A 12,051-nucleotide genomic window follows, 5' to 3' on the forward strand; every position below is an offset into this window, starting at 1 on the left:
TGTAATGTCCCCCATTTCATTTCTTATTTGGGTTATTTGTGTCCTCTCCTGTTTTTCTTTTGTCAGTCTGGCCAGTGGTTTGTTGATTTTGTTCATCTTTTCAAAGAACCAACTTTTGGTTTTGTTGATGCTTTCTATTGTTTTTCTATTCTCTATTTCATTTATTTCTGCTTTGATCTTTATTATTTCCTTTCTTCCGGTGGCTGTGGGCTTTTTTTGCTGCTCTCTTTCTATTTCTTCAAGTTGTGCAGTTGATGTTTTGATTTTGTCCCTTTCTTTTTTGATGTGTGCATCTGTTGCTATAAATTGCCGTCTGAGGACTGCCTTTGCTGTGTCCCAAGGGTTTTGGTATGATGTGTTTTCATTCCTGTTTGATTTTAGGAAGTTTTTGATTCTATTTATGATTTCTTCTATTACCAGTGGTTTGTAAGAGGGTGTTATTCAGTTTCCGTGTAATTGATTTTTTTTCCTTGCTCTTCCTGTTGTTAATTTCTATGTTGATGGTGATGTCAGAGAAGATACTTTGTATTATCTCAATGTTTTGGATTTTGTTGAGGGTTGCACTGTGGCCTAAGATGTGGTCTATTCTGGAGAACGTTCCATGTGTGTTGGAAAAGAATGTGTACTTTGCAGCTGTTGAATGGAGTGTTCTATATATGTCTGTGAGGTCAAGTTGTCTGATTGTGCCCTTTAGGTCTTCTGTATCTTTGTTGAGTTTCTTTCTAGATGTTCTGTCCTTTATCGAGGATGGTGTGTTAAAGTCTCCTACTATTATTGTGGAACTGTCAGTCTCTCTTTTCAGTGCTGTTAGAGTTTGTTTTATGTATTTTGGAGCCCTGTCGTTGGGTATGTAGTTGTTTATTATGGTTATGTCTTCATTATAGATCATCCCTTTAATCACTGTATAGTGTTCTTCTTTGTCTTTATGGTGGATTTTGTTTTAAAGTCTATTTTATCTGAGATTAGTGTTGCCACTCGTTAGACCACTGTTTTTATAGATGCCCTTTTTATGACGTGAGCTGACTCCCAACCTTTAAAACTTATTTTAGACAACAGGAAGAGCAGCCACATGATTTAGTTAGAAGCAGAAATAAAAAAATAGAGGGAGGGGTGAAATTAAGGGCCACAATTATGCTGCCTGGGAATATGAGTCTTACATAAACAAGAAGAGTAGAATGCTGGTTATGATGGTAGAAAATCAGTTCTCTTTGGTAATCAATTGATTGCTGTGTTAGAATGGAGATAAGAAAGCAGAGCCGTCTTCCAGTTCTTCATCTTTACTCTGGGAGCACAACAAGGACAAGGAGGAAGACAGAGCATCCTCATCTTCTGGAACCATCATTCAGGTAATGCTAGGCATATCACAGTTGTGGGGGAAGGAGGTTCTTTTTGCCCAACTTTCTGTGTTAATGTTGCTTACCCTCTTCCCCTTTTCCTTTATTTGGTTTTCAGTTGGCACTTTCCAAACCTTTAAGATACCCATCTATAGCCCAGGTTAAAAAAATAAACGTGTAATGTTTAGTAAGTCAAGGAGAAGACCCTCTTCTTGGAAAGAATGCTGAGGAAGGAAACCTGCTTGGACTGAACTGTTTAAAAGTTCCTCCTCCTTACCTCAGTACAAATGCAAAGACAGCCAGATACTTGCTTATTATTTGCATCTCTATTGTGCATTTGTTGATTATAAGGACAGTAATTTTTTTTCTGATGAAAACCCAAACTGACAAAACAGATGACTCGAAGGAACACCTGAAAGTTTCACCACAGTGTTCCCTCAAAGCACTTAACATGCTTCCCCTTGTAGAGTGGGGTAGAGATGGTCTCCCCATAATCTTTTTCTTTTTTTTGAACAAAGTAGCATATAAAATTATATGAAATGAGATTTTTGTTTTGTTTTGTTCCTTGTGACATTCTGAATCTCCAGTTTCTCAAAATAGAGAGCAAATGCCCTCACTTTAGAAAATCAGTATAAGCTGATGTTGAAAACCATGTCATACCTTTGCTCCTAAAAGGTCTCTGTATCTTCACACACCCTCTTCCTCCTGCCTCCTGTCCAGGGTTAATCCCTCCGCCCAGCTCTCAGGCTAATCCTTTCATTAATCGCTGGCACCATGCTCTGCTTGTACATATATCCTGCGTCTCTACCTCTTGAGTGGTTCCTTCCTCTACCTCAGAAGTGCTCAGGTTTTCGCATCTCTAAAATGTTTGCTCCTTCATGGCCCTGCGCCTCCAAACAAACCAACTCCCATTCCAGATCCCAGCCTATTCAATTGCTTGTCAGAAAATGCATTGCATCTCTGAGATGCCCTTTTTCCCCTATGTGCCTGTAGACTTCCTAGTGACTCTGAAATGTTCATCTTCACTTACACCTCCTCCAAGAAGCCTCCAGAGATCCTTCCAGGGAAATTACTGTCTCATTCTCTTTGTTTTCCTATAGCATTCTGAGCCTCAGTTATGACTTACTACATTTTTATGCGTGTGCCTGACTTAATTTTATGAATGGCAAGAACCTTATCTTATAGATTTCTCTATCCTGTACTGGGCTCAAAATGTTTTAATGAATTGAATTTCTTAATACTGTTTCTCGTGTCAATTATTGTGCTTCCTCTTTCATTTACTGTTAAATGTCTTTACTGGGTGCTCCACTTCATTAGCCCCTTTGGTAATCTGGTTTCTGCCCCTGGCTATTCTCAAACTGCTTTGTAATCACCATTGACCGTGGGAATGCCAATTTGTTGTCCTTTTATGCTTCTAATCCTTAGTGATCTCTCCAGCACTAGACACTATTGACCACCTCTTCCTTCTTGAAATGCAGTGTTCCGTTGACTTACTTTATTCTGCAGTTACCTGTCTCTTCTACTTCCAAATCCTCCTCCATATCCTTCTCTTGTCCCTCTTCTGTCTTTGATTGTAGGCATTCCCCTATCTTATGTCCTTTTCCTTCTTCTCTCTGTTTTCTCTCATGGAGATTTCATCTCCTCCCATAGTTTTGCTAGTCATCTCTATCCTGATTATTCTTGACTTTTACCTTAAGTCTATTCTGCATTCCTGGTAGACTTCTCTATCTGAATGTATTTTCTTCATCTCAAACCTAGTTTACCAACTTTTCCTTCAAAGCTTGCCCTTCCTCTTAATTTTTCAATGTCTGCTAAAGGCACCACTGTTTTTTTCAGAGTCTAAGATAAACTTCAGAGTCATCTTAAGTGGCTCCATTTCTCTTACTTTCCATATGCAATCAGTGGTCAGATAATGTCCATTCATTCTTTACATCCCTCTCCTCCTTTCCATTATTTTTGCCATCATCCTATTACAGGCAATTGTTCCTTCTTCCCTGCACTTTTGTAGTAGCCTTCTAATTGGTTTTAAACCTCCAGTTCTTTCTTCTAAGACATCCTGTACAGTTCATGCTAGGCCCCAGCTTAAAATCCTTCACAGAATCTCATTTTCTACTGTATAATATGCAGTCTTCTTAGTCTAGATTTCCGGACTTTTCATGATCCAAACCTACCTATACAATCTTATCTAGGCTTTACATTTGGTTCATGGTTCGTACCTTTCTGATAGCAGTTATTGTTTTTAGTAGGATCTGGAAAGGAACTAATTAACATTTTATTAGGAAGTGCTAAATAATTTATATACATCATCTTATTTTATAATCACTAGCATGAGTGAGGTTAGTTTTATTACTGCTTTAAAGATGAAGTAACTGAAACTCAGAGAGTCCAAGATCACACAGCTTATGAGTAGAGGAATCTAGATTGATTGATTACAATATTCATGCTCATTCCGCCACACTGTGTTAATTATTTGTGTACATGTCATTTTCACATTGCTTAACTAAGTTAACCTTAGAAGTAGGATTGCTGGGCCCAATTTTATATGCATTTAAAATCTGACACACACTGTTGAAATGCCCTCCAGATGACTCTACCAATTTTATTCCTACTGGTAATACATGGAAGTGCCTATTATTTCCTGATCCCAAGCTGATACTGAATATTGCCAGTTTTAGCCAGTGGTTTAAATTGCATTTATATTCGAAGAAAGTTGAGTATCTCTTCAGATGTTTATTGGCTTTTATAATTCTTCTTTTATGAATTGTTTATTCATACCATTTGACCATTTTTCTACTTAGAGATTGATATTCTGCTTACTGATTCATAACAGTAATTTATACATTAAATATATTAATAGTTTGTAAGTAGTTAACCCAGTTGGTCATTTCTCTTTTAGATTATGGTGTTTTTTGTGGTACATATTATTTTATTTTTTGTTGTCAGTTCTAACATTCTTTTACTTTATTGTCATGCTTTAAAAAGCCCTTCCCTACCCCAAGATTAAAAAACAATTGGCTCATATTTTCTTGTAGAATTTTTATGGAATAACTTTACATTTAAATATTTTGAATACATCTAGAATTCATTGTTAGCAGGTAAGGATTTAGTTACATTTTTTATAAAATGAAATGCCTGGGTGGTTTTCCCCAAATTTAATAAATTTATCCTTTTTCCCATTATTTGAAATATAGCTTTTGTCATATAGCTACTTATTATCATTATATTATTTATCATTATATATTATCTATATTTATATATTTATTATTATATATATTTAATTTGAATTCTTAAAATAACCCATTTAAGTCCACAATTCTGTTATGTTTCTGTGTGCTGCTTATTAACTAGAGAGCTTTGGAGTTTAAGTCTTTCAAATGAAGACAAACCTTCTGAGGAAATTGATTTTTTCCTAGTGAATTTTCTTCTAAATTCACCTGGCTTTTCTGGACATTTCTGCAAGTAGGCTATTTGTAAAATGAGCAGGCCTAGGAAGAATGACTGTGTGGTAGCAGAGCAGGGAGTTTTCTGGACTTCTGTTCTTATCTTTACAGAAGGCAGATGGGAGAATAAGCACATATGATGGGTCCATGGCACAAGTTCTTGCACCAGACTCACTCAGCACTGAGCAAGACCCAGAATTTTCCCTGAGCCTCAACCAAACCAAAGAGGTAAGTCCCTGTTGGTAATAAGACAACTACTCAGATATTTAGCCTAGTACCCAGAGATACTAACCTTTCTGTGTTCCGCAACACTTTGTTTGTCAAGCCAGGCGTTCCTTGTGAACTTTAACATCTTCATATGTGCAGTTGTCAAGCAGTATAACTGGAAGATTTATCATCAGATATTTACATATAAAGTAAACATGGCATAGAGCAGTTAAAGATGTTTCACTCTTTCACCATTAGTCAGGGTGAACTAATCTTTCCTTTAAAATTGACTACTTTTTTATTCTGTGGGTGTAATTGAGGGAGCGATGGAAGTGGAGGAAGGCTAATATTGATTAACTGCCTATTGCATGAGGCATTTATGTTTGTTACCTGTTTAATCCTCAGAGGTACATTATAAGGTAGATTGATACCTACCATAATTTTATACATGGGGAAATAAAAATTCAGGGAGTAGAAATATAACTAATAAAGGAGGGAGTAATGATTCAAACCCAGAATATTCCACTTTGCTCTCCTAATTTGAAATATTCTACCTCAGTGGTTCTCAAGAAGACCTCCCAGGGGGGCGTTATTTCCCAAGTTAGTTTTGGTGTTTAAAGCAACCGGTTGCAGTCAAGTAGATTCTGACCCATAGCGACCCTATAGTACAGAGTAGAACTGCCACATAGGGTTTTCAAGGAGCAGCTGGTGGACTCAAACTGCCACATGGCATAGTGGTTGAGAGCTTGGCTGCTAACCAAAAGATTGGCAGTTTGAATCTACCAGCCGCTCCTTGGAAACCATATTAGGCAGTTCTACTGTGTCTTATAGGGTCACTATGAGTCAGAATTGACTCGATGGCAACAGGTTTTGGTGTTTAGCTGGACTTAAAGTTCCCGCAATCTCCATAAGTAGCTCCTGAAGAAGGTACTGGCATGCTTTTGCTGCTCTGTCTCTCTGTTTTTTAATCATTACTTCTCTTTTCTTACATTGTGTTCTACTTATATGCATTTCCTCCCAATCTTTTCTCTATTTGTGTAAAAATTTGTATTCGCTGTCAAATTGTTACACCTCTTCAACAGTATCTGCACAGCAAGGTGAACCCCTAGCAGAGGTTTACACTCATTGACAATACTCAGGTATGAGAAGGTTTTTATTATTTTTGACACCTAATTAAAAACCAGATGTAACTTCAGTAGTGCTCTATCTATAGAAGGTATTCTGCTTAGTATTTGTTTCTCCTGATGTAGATGATCTATAGGCTCTTTTGCCCAACCATTTGGGTAATAGATAATAATGATGACAGTGATGGAAGATAATTATGACATTAATAAAATATTTACTTAACAGTTATTATTGTGTCAGGCTCTGGGATTTACATTTATTATCTCTCTGAATCCTCAACAATAGTCCTGTAAGGTGAGTACTATTCTTATCTCACTTACAGATGGAGAAATTGAAGTTCAGAGAAGTTAAACAAGTTACCCAAGGTCATACACCTAGAAAGTGGCAGAGCTAGGATTTAAACCCTTGTCTTTTTCTGCCTCTGGGTTTAGAACCTAAGCTTTTTAACTATTATGCTCCAATAACTCTCTCTTAAACTCATTTGAGTATATGCGTAGTATTTTTGCATGTACAGATTAGGTATGGCACTTTAAATAGGCAATTTGCATTTTATAAAAAGTAGAGGAGATGTGCAGGTATTTACAGAATTGAATGTAAAATATTAAGGAGTATATTTAAAGGGTTGGTATTTGAGTACAGAATGTACCTATCACCAGAAAATTCAGTTGCATTTTATTTCTTAGATCAGTGATGTGTTGATAAGGAAACTGTATTGTTGTTTCTTACGTCAGTGATGTGTTGATGTGGAAACCAAAGCAGTATGTTATTCACTAACCGAAAGGCCAGCTTGGATAGGTGAAATTATATCAAGAATGTGGACTCCTACATTCCAAAACATAGTGAAATCAGAGGCTGAATCCTGGTTCTGCTTACTGTTCTACTTACTAGATAGTTTGAATAACTTCTCAAAGCCTCGGTTTCCCCATCAGTATGCCAGAAGTAATAGTAGGCTTGCGGTGAGGAGTAATCAGGTGGTCCGTGTATCACATTTAGCACAATACCTGGCTCATAACAAGAGCCCAGTGGAAGTTACATATGATTAATTTACGGCATAATTGTCTTTAATAAGAAATACCTTCAGTAAGACTTTTTATCCCCCCAAAAATTTCAGAATAATAAAATGTCCCTTTAAATAATTTCTGCTTTTACAATTTGGATCTACCAGTTAGAGAAGATATTGACCAGGGGTGCTTTTTTGGAAAATACTGTGAAGTCAGAATTAAAAGATCGCAGGAGTTGTGTGACTTTGGGCAAGTAAGTTATGTTTGGGTCTCAGCTTCTCAGAAGGAACACGATGAAACGGGAGATGTGTAAAGTGACTAAACGTTACATGCACTTCAGTTTCTTTGACTGTAAAAAGAGATTGGTAGAATAGTCACTAATGAGTTCCCGAGACTGCTTTCACCTCTGAAGTTCTATGGTTACAAACTTTCTTTTCTCACGTTCAGCTTTGTATTCTTTTCAGGTTCAACTAACTAGCAAATAAAGTCTAGGTTAGTCATCCAGCTTCCTTGTTTCCTCAGTTTAGTGAAAGAAACTCAATACTCTCATTTGTAAGTGTGTTGTATATAATAGGTCCTTAAATAGTATTTTTTTAATAAATAAAGCACAGAAGGCAGATGGTAAATCTGTTCAGGATTATTAACTCAAGGGTCAAATAAAGGGATCCCAGAATCTTTACCACTAAAGCATAGCAATATCTGAAAGCTAGAAAACATTGAATCAGATTACTAAAAATTGGTGTCCTGCAGTAAAATCATACAACTACTGATTTTTAAAATCAAGGTTAAAAAAGAATTGAAACAAGTGAATCCAAGTATATGTGGTACTGTGTATGAAGTGCAAAGACGACACAGGAAAGGGAAGAATCTATCAAGAAGGTGATTCTTGAACAAAATTATAAAAATAGATTATTGAAAGCCAGGAAGAAGTAGCATTTTGGCAGAAAAGAGCAAATATGTGTGAAGTTAATAGATGTCAAAGGGAAGAAGTACCATCCAGAGACACTTCTGCCAAATGAATGGCATTTTCATGCCCTGTGTATTTTTTTTTTTTCTTTGTTGTACTTTAATAAAAGGTTTACAGAACAAATAGTTTCTCATTAAACAGTCAGTACACGTATTGTTTTATGACATTGGTTAACAACCCCATGACATGTCAACACTCACCCTTCTCAAGCATGGAGGACCTTTTTTTTTGGTGAAAATATACATAGCCAAAGTTACACCATTTCAAAAGTTTTTACATGTACAGTTCAGTGACATCGATTACATTCTTTCAGTTGTGCTGCTATTCTCACTATCCTTTTCCAAATTATTCCATCACCATTATCTTCAGCTCACTGCCCCCTAGGCTTCCCGTCAAACCTTTTGAGTTGCTGTTGTCAATTTGATCTCACATAATTCTTTTTTTTTTTTTGTACTTTAGAGGAAGGTTTGCAGAAGAAGTAATTTCTCATTAAACAGTACACATATTGCCCTATGACAATGGTTACATGTCAACACTGTCCCTTCTCAACCTTAAGTTCCCTGTCACCAGCTTTCCTGTCCCCTCCTGCCTTCTAGTCCTTGTTCCTGGACTGCTGTGCCTCATTAGTCCCTTTTTGTTTTATGAGGCTGTCCAGTCCCCGGCTGAACAGTGAACTTCGGGAGTGACTTCACCACTGAGCTAAAAGGGTGTCTGGGGGCCATACTCTTGGGGTTTCTCCAGTCTCCTTTAGGCCAGTAAATCTGGTCTTTTTTGTGTGTGTTAGAATTTTGTTCTACATCCTTCTCCAGCTCTGTCCAGAACCCTCTGTTGTGATCCTGGTCAGAGCAGTCGGTGGTAACCGGGTACCATCTAGCTGTACTGGACTCAGTCTGGTGGAGGCTGTGATAGCTGTGGTCCATTAGTCCTTTGGATTCATCTTGTCCTCCTCATTCTCCCTTCCTCCTGAAGGGTTGAGACCAGTGGAGTATCTTAGATGGCTGCTCACAGGCTTTTAAGACCCCAGACGCTACTTACCAAGGTAGAGTGCAGAACATTGTCTTTATAAAGTATGTTATGCCAATTGAGCTACATGTTCCCCAAGACCATGGTCCCCACAGCCCTCCGCCCAGCAATTCAGTCCCTCAGGGAGTTTGGATGTGTCTATGGAGCTTCCATGACCTTTCCTTGTACAAGTTGTGCTGGCTTCCCCAGTATTGTGTACTGTCTCACCCTTCACCCAAGATACCACTTATCTATTGCCTATTTAGTATTTCCTCCCCACCCCTCCCATCCCTGGTAACCAACAAAGATTGTTACTTTTTGTGTGTGAATTTTTTCATGGTTTTTACAATAGACGTCTCATACAATATTTGTCCCTCTGTGATTGACTTATTTCACTCAGCATAATGTCCTCCAGTTTCATCCATGTTATGAGATGCTTCACAGATTCATCGTTGTTCTTTCTCTTTGCATAGTACTCCATTGTGCGTATGTACCATAGTTTGCTTATCCATTCATCTGTTGCTGGGCATCTAGGTTGTTTCTGTCTTTTTGCTATTGTGAACAATCCTGCCATGAACCTGGGTATGCATATGTCTATTCGTGTGACGGCTCTTATTTCTCTAGGATATATTCCTAGGGATGGGATTGCTGGATCGTATGGTATTTCTATTTCTAGTTTTCTAAGAAGCGCCGTATCATTTTCCAAAATGGTTGTATCATTTTGCATTCCCACCAGCAGTGCATAAGAGTTCCGATCTCCCCGCTGCATCTCCAACATTTGTTATTTCCAGTGTTTTTGATCTGTGCCAGTAATGCTGGGGTGAGATGGTATCTTATTGTGGTTTTAATTTACATTTCTCTAATGGCTAGTGACTGCAAGCATTTCCTCATGTGTCTGTTGGCCCCTTGAATGTCGTCTTTGGTGAAGTGTTTGTTCATTTCCTTTGCACTTTTTTTAATAGGATTATTGGTCTTTTTGTTGTAGAGGTATTGGATTTTCTTGTAGATTATGGAGATTAGACCTTTGTCTGACTTGTACTGTCCAAAATTTTTTTCCCAGTCTAGGTTCTCCTTTTACTCTTTTGGTGAAGTCTTTTGAAGAGCATAGGTGTTTGATTTTTAGAAGATCCCAGTTATCTAGCTTATCTTCTGGAGTTTGTGTGTTTATGGCTATGCTTTGTATCCTTTTAATGCCGTGTATTAGGGCCTATAGCGTTGGTCCTATTTTTTCTTCTATGAACTTCATAGTTTTTGGCTTTAAATTTAAGTCTTTGATCCATTTTGAATTAGTTTTTGTATATGGTGTGAGGTAAGGGTCCTGTTTCATTTTTTTTTACAGATGAACAGCCAGTTTTGCCAACACCATTTGTTCAAAAGACTATTTGTTCCCCATTTGATGGACTTTGGGCCCTTGTTAAAGATCAAGTGACCGTAGGTGGATGGATTTACATCTGGGTTCTCAATTCTGTTCCATTGGTCAATGCGTCTGTCATTGTACCAGTACCACACTGTTTTGACTACCATAGCTGTATAGTAGGTTCTGAGGTCAGGTAGTGTGAATCCTCCTAGTTTATTCTTCTTCTTCAGTAGTGCTTTACTTATCTGGGGCTTCTTCCCTTTCCATATAAAGTTAATGATTAGTTTTTCCATCTGTTTAAAGAATGTTGTTAGTATTTGGATTGAGATTGCATTGTATTTGTAAATTGCTTTGGGTAGAACTGTCATTTTCACAATGTTGCATCTACCTATCCATGAGCATGGTATGTTTTTCCATTTATGTAGATGTCTTTGGGTTTCTTGCAGTAGTGTTTTGTAGTTTTCTTTGTATAGGCCCTTTACATCCCTGGTTAGATTTATTCCTAAGTATTTTATCTTTTCAGGGGCTATTATAAATGGTATTGTTTTCCTGATTTCCTTTTCATCCTTCTCTTTATTGGTGTATGGAATTCAACTGATTTTTGTATGTTTATCTTGTATCGTGCTACTCTGAATCTTTCTGTTAGTTCCAGTAGTTTTCTCTTGGAGTCTTTAGGGCTTTCTGTGTATAGTATCATATCATCCACAAATCGGGACAGTTTAACTTCTTCATTACCAATTTGGATGCCCTTTATTTCTTTTTCTTGACTTATTGCTCTAGCTATTACTTCCAGCACAATGTTAAATAGGAGTGGTGGTAAAGGGCACCCTTGTCTTCTTCCTGTTCTCAAGGGGAATGTTTTCAGCCTCTCTCCATTAACAATGATGTTGACTGTTGATTTTGCATAGATGCCCTTTGTTAAGAAGTTTCCCCTCTATACCTTTTTGTTGAGAGTTTTTATCAGGAATGGGTGTTGGACTTTGTCGAATGTCTTTTCTGCGTCAATTGAGATGATCATGTGATTCTTTCCTTTTATTTATGTGGTGGATCACATTGATTGATTTTCTAATGTTGAACCATCCTTGCATACCTGCTATGAATCCTACTTGGTCGTGGTGTATTATTTTTTGATATGCTGTTGAATTCTATTGGCTAGAATTTTGTTGAGAATTTTTGCATCTGTGTTCATGAGAGATATTGGTCTGTAATTTTCTTTTTTTGTGACATCTTTGCCTAGTTTTGTTATCAGGGTTATGCTGGCTTCATGGAATGAATTCAGAAGTGTTGCTTCCTTTTCTATGTTCTGAAATAGTTTGAGTAGTACTGGTGTAAGCTCTTCTCTGAATATTTTGTAGAATTCTCCAGTGAAGCCATCTGGGCCAGGGCTTTTTGTTGTTGGGAGTTTTTTTAATTACCTTTTCAGTCTCTTCTCTTGTTATGGGTCTTTTCAGATTTTCAACATCACTTTGTTGTAGTTTGGGTAGGTAGTGTGTTTCTAGAAATTTATCCATTTCATCTAGGTTTTCAGATTTGTTGGAGTATGTTTTCTCATAATATTCTGTTATGATCCTTTTTATTTCAGTTGGGTCTGTTGTAATGTCCCCCATTCCATTTCTTA

At 37.3% G+C, this 12,051-nt stretch overlaps 1 protein-coding gene across 1 annotated transcript in view; it reads left to right on the forward strand.

Annotated features, from left to right (window-relative positions):
- SYNE2 (spectrin repeat containing nuclear envelope protein 2) overlaps positions 1 to 12,051 on the forward strand; it is a 325,154-nt gene that overhangs the window by 196,481 nt on the left and 116,622 nt on the right. Inside the window, exons 63-64 of the mRNA XM_004370941.1 lie at positions 1,236 to 1,346; positions 4,886 to 5,002. Coding sequence (XP_004370998.1) covers positions 1,236 to 1,346; positions 4,886 to 5,002 — 228 coding nt within the window. The remainder of the gene's footprint in view (positions 1 to 1,235; positions 1,347 to 4,885; positions 5,003 to 12,051) is intronic.

The sequence above is a fragment of the Trichechus manatus genome, unplaced genomic scaffold (genome assembly GCF_000243295.1).
Source record: "Trichechus manatus latirostris isolate Lorelei unplaced genomic scaffold, TriManLat1.0 scaffold00010, whole genome shotgun sequence".
NCBI lineage: Eukaryota > Metazoa > Chordata > Mammalia > Sirenia > Trichechidae > Trichechus > Trichechus manatus.